Here is a 4,678-nt window from a genome sequence, read left to right as displayed (position 1 = left end):
GGGGGGAAGAAAAGTGTTCTGGTGTTGAGACAATTTCACTAGTCAAGCAAGTTGTGTAGACAAAAATAAAGAGAAACGATGATGTGGCGGAGCGGGAAAATAGTAAAACTTTATAGAAGACTATGTCCAATATCATGGGATCGTGGGAAGTAGCTCATCTTCGTCCAGGAAAGTGGGTTACAATAGTCCTATCCTCCAGTAGGGAAACGCAATGACTCTTTGTTATAATCGAAGGAGTGAAGCAGCTGTGGCTTTACATTCTGTTGACCGTTCACACGCCGCCACCCCATTGGAGCCGTATCACGGGAGAAGGTTCTTATCAGACACGTTATCATCGGCGCGGTTACTCTTGAAAAGAAGGAATTCCACGCAAGTTCTACCTCCAATGCAAGTTCTGCCTCCAATACAAGTTCTGTCTCCAACGCGAGTTCTTCCTCCAACCCACGTCCTTCCTCCAATGCAAGTTCTGCCCCCTCGCGCAATTAACACACCATATCTTCTTTTCCCCTCAAGCTGAAAAATATGTTACCCCTCCCCTCACACAGTTGGGAGGAACCATTTTATTTCTACACGCAAAAAGTTACAAAAATATCACGGATGCGGCAAATCAACGCGACTTCGTGGACCTCTTAAGATGGTGCATTACACCCACAGCGGCGGCCAGCATAAACAATTTCTCAGATCCCAATTGATTTAAAAGAAACAACCCAAGGATAAAAGAAAATAAATAAAATATACCATTCTCATTGAACTTAGAATACAACAAATTCATAAAATTGCTTCGTCCATTGAATGAGTTCTGAAAAAAATTTGGATACCGAAAATCATTCCCCATGTTTCTAAATGCTCGATGATTAAGATATCTTAATCCATCCTCGTAGGTACTCCATACGTCGTTGTTCCTTCGTGTTGGATTGTTCATTGTGGAGAACGAGTTAGATGGTATCGAGAAGGGCGAGAAGGGCGGGGGAGATGACGAGGATGAGGCTGAAGAATGTAAAGATGAGAATGACGGGGAGAAACCCGATAGGGAGGGAGCTCGTGACGATGGTGTGGAATAAGATCCGAATGCTGATGTGCTTGGAGATGTGAATGGTGCCGTCAATGACGAAGTGAAGAATGATGACGGTTGTTGTGGGGGGGGAGGACAGTTATATGGTGAAGGTTCCCTTCTGGATTCGTTTCTTCTGTGTTCGTTATTTTCCCAAGAACCTGGAATAGTTTGCGTGGATGGACTGTGATCGTTACTCTTGTAACTCGCACTGGAGTTATATAGCATTCTTCCATATCGGGGCACTTTCATCTCATTTGTCGCTTCTCCCTTCCATTGACTATAGGGGCCCTAAGGGGGAACAAACAAAAGAAAAAAATGCAAAGAAATATCTGAGAAGAATAATATGACGAGAAAAAAATGACAAGAAAAATATGGAAAGAAAAATGGCATGCAAAGCGGCGCACCGCGATGGTTTCCACATATATGTAGGCATTTTTCCAGGTACACAAAAATATGTCCTTGTTGGAAAACACTAATCATCCAAGCTGTGTATCCCCATATCTCCCAAATCCTTACGTTGCTAGTGGAACAATGCACGGCCAACAACAAAACGGTGAAGACGCTACTTCTAAACAAAATTTTAAACGAGTTTTTCACCGTTCCTCCACTCTTGATATCACTACAATCGGCATCCCAGGTGGAAACACTTCCGTCGTTCGAGTGGTTGCATCCTTGGAAGTTTACATTTCTGCCACTAGCACTACTGATTCTCAGGTTAGACATTTTAAAAAAAAAAAAAAAAAAATTTTATTCTGTTAAAAATGACTTCTTCTTTTCCGAAGAAAGGGTGCCTAAAAAAAGGAGGAGGATAATAAACCAAGTCAACAATTAGAACGGGTCAGAAACTAACGGGCCCAAAAACTGACGGCGCAAAAATTAACGCCCCCAAAACTAACGGGGGCGTCAGGACCAACATATGCCCATTCGTACATACAGCAAACATGGGTATTACTCCTTTCTACAAAACAGAGATGCGTTTACTTTTCACCGCGCTGGAGGTACTTTGTATACGTATCCTATCCTCATATGTATATTATACATGGGGGGCAGAACGGCACAATGTCGAAATGACAAATGGTAAGCAAATACAGCTAGGCGAAGCGAGGACTTAGAGGAAACAATCAAAAGAGAAACTTTATATATCATCCACCACAAAGTACTCTTCGCACAAACATGTACGTGGCATAGATAAGTGCCCCATAGGGAAAACCGCGCAGCAGTAACGCAAACTGGAGCCACCCTAGAGAGCTGCTTAAAACAAATAAAGCTCTTAACCTTAGCACTTACGTTCTTATTAGGCATGCAAGAAAAATACTCCTCAGCCAAATGTTTTTACATAATAAAATTTGGTTCCTCCCAGGGGGGAAAAATATATATACAAGCATACATATGAATGATATTTTAGTCCTTAATTAACATATCAGAAAAAAAAAAAAAAAAAAGAAAAAGAAGAAAATGTTTTTTTTTCCTTGATCAGTCTTCTTCTCTGGTTTCCTGATATTTTTTTTTTAGGGGACCATGGAACGTAGGAAGGGATTGAAAAAAATTGAAAAAAAAAAAAAAATAAAATAAAAATAAAAAAACCTTTGAGTTAATCCTTCACGTACCTACTAGGGTATAGTATATACTTATTTAAAAATGAAAACACGCGTAATATATAGACAAAACGGAGCGCATATATCTTTTTTTTTTATAATGCGCTACTGCTCAAGGTAGTATTTTGTATACATCGGTTGTAGTAGTAGAAATAATTTGTTTTTCCAATACAGTTATGAATGTATCAACCAAATCAATCCAATCATATGTAGGTGACTCCACTTTGAAATCGACTCCTCTCTTCAATTTTTTACAAAAAATAATAAAACGAACCGAACCAACCCCGAAGAGCGGCACATAACATTGTATATTTATATCCACGTTACCCGGTGCAGTATCTTTCGAAATTGTTCGCAAAGTTTACGCACTGGAGATTGGTAGGAGTCCCCGAGGATCAGTGCATAGAAAAGCATACAAAAAATAATGTGCTTATATAAAAATGAAAATAAAAAAATGCCTCTAAATCCTCCTGGAAAGTTTATCCCCTATGGGCCATATATTTTGCCGCGTTTTGTCCCATTTTTGTCAGCTGGACCTTTGTGCGACGTGCTCAATCGTCCCCCTTTCCTATGCATGCCAAGAAAATAAACGCGGCAATAAAAATAGAGCATAGAAAATTATCGGAGGAAGTATTAACACAAAAAACATATCCGTGAACTGTGTCACTGGCCACCACCCACTGAAATAATTCTTTCCCCCCTGCACTTTGTGCTAGAAAATAAACATAGTATAGCATATTTTGACTTCTTCAAAAATTATATTTTTAATTTGCTTTTTTTGTTTTCTTTTCTTTTTTTTTTTTTCCCCGTTTGTCTCCCCCTTTTTCATTTCGGAAAAGAGGAGCAAAGAAGTTACAACAAGTTTGGAAAAATAAAATAGGGGAAAAGAAAACCTCAGTTCGATTGAGAATTAATTTTTTTAAAAGATGTTAAACGGAAATGGGTAAACCCCCCCCATTGAATGTGAGTTCGATGACATTGCGACGCCGACATTATTCGAACTTCCAAACTGCTTCTAATTATCTTCGTCACTGCGCTGGCAAATTTTCCGATCAAAAAAAAGGTGCGGAGAGGAAATACCAAAAGAATTCAGCAAAAAAATTGAAAAACAAATTGCAAACAATTTGAAAAAAATTGCAAAAAATAATCATACAAATTTACAAAAGATTTAATTGGAAGGGGAGAGGGCGACGCGCGCCGGGGTTCAGGAGGAATTTTTTCTTTCCGTTTTCGCGCCTCTGGGTCTTCAAGTGCGCTAATAAAAAAAATTACGGCATTTTTTTTTCTTCGTAAACCTCCCTACAAATATATAATGGGGATTTGTACAATGGCGCAGTGCGCATAAATATTACTACTGGTGGGTGCTGTGCGGATTGTTACATGTAAACACATTGACCATGGTACCGCCATTTAATATGATGAGCGTGGCTTTTTGCCCTTGCTCTTCTTTTCCCCCTTTGAGTCTAACTGGTATCATATATAAAAGCATTTTAAAAAAAAGCGAAAAGGGCACTTCCTCGAGGGGCATACATATATATAAAGAAACATATAATGGTGTTTATATACGCACAAAATAACATTAGGATGTTTCCTTCTTCGGATGTTTTCTAGAAAAAGGAACTGAGAAGAGATAGAGTTATCAAACTCTTTTTTTTTTTTTCATAAACCTACAATACAACGAATAATTTTTATCTTCCGTATATATTATTACATTTTCATTTTGTTGCGCGCACGGGGCGTAGACAAAATAACATTATCCGTAAAAAAATCTACTTCTTTATTTTTTTAAACTTTTATTTTTTTTAACGTTTTTTTTTATTTTTTTACCCTTTTTTTATTTTTTTTTTTTTTTACTTCTAATTGCTCACATATTTATTTTTTCTCCCTTTTAGAATGAAGAACATTTCCCCCCCAAAAAAAAAGAAAGAATATTATTTGCGAAAGGAAAAAGATACATAAAAAAAAAAAGAATACCATTTGCAAATGAAAAAAGATACATAAAAAAAAAAAAAGCAGAAAAAATTACCAG

The 4,678-nt window shown here is 37.7% G+C and overlaps 1 protein-coding gene across 1 annotated transcript; it reads right to left on the bottom strand.

Moving 5' to 3' along the window:
* Positions 1–607: 607 nt before the first annotated feature.
* C922_05317 (hypothetical protein) lies at positions 608–1,777 on the bottom strand (the record flags this gene model as incomplete). The annotated part of the gene is made up of 3 exons (XM_008820888.1): positions 608–987; positions 1,213–1,342; positions 1,571–1,777. 3 exons carry the CDS (start codon positions 1,775–1,777, stop codon positions 608–610), a joined length of 717 nt encoding a protein of 238 aa, XP_008819110.1.
* Positions 1,778–4,678: the final 2,901 nt, after the last annotated feature.

This window comes from Plasmodium inui (genome assembly GCF_000524495.1).
Source record: "Plasmodium inui San Antonio 1 unplaced genomic scaffold supercont1.55, whole genome shotgun sequence".
In the NCBI taxonomy this organism is placed as follows: Eukaryota; Apicomplexa; class Aconoidasida; order Haemosporida; family Plasmodiidae; genus Plasmodium; species Plasmodium inui.
Note: the sequence above shows the minus strand (reverse complement) of the source record. Positions and strands in the feature narration are given on the sequence as shown.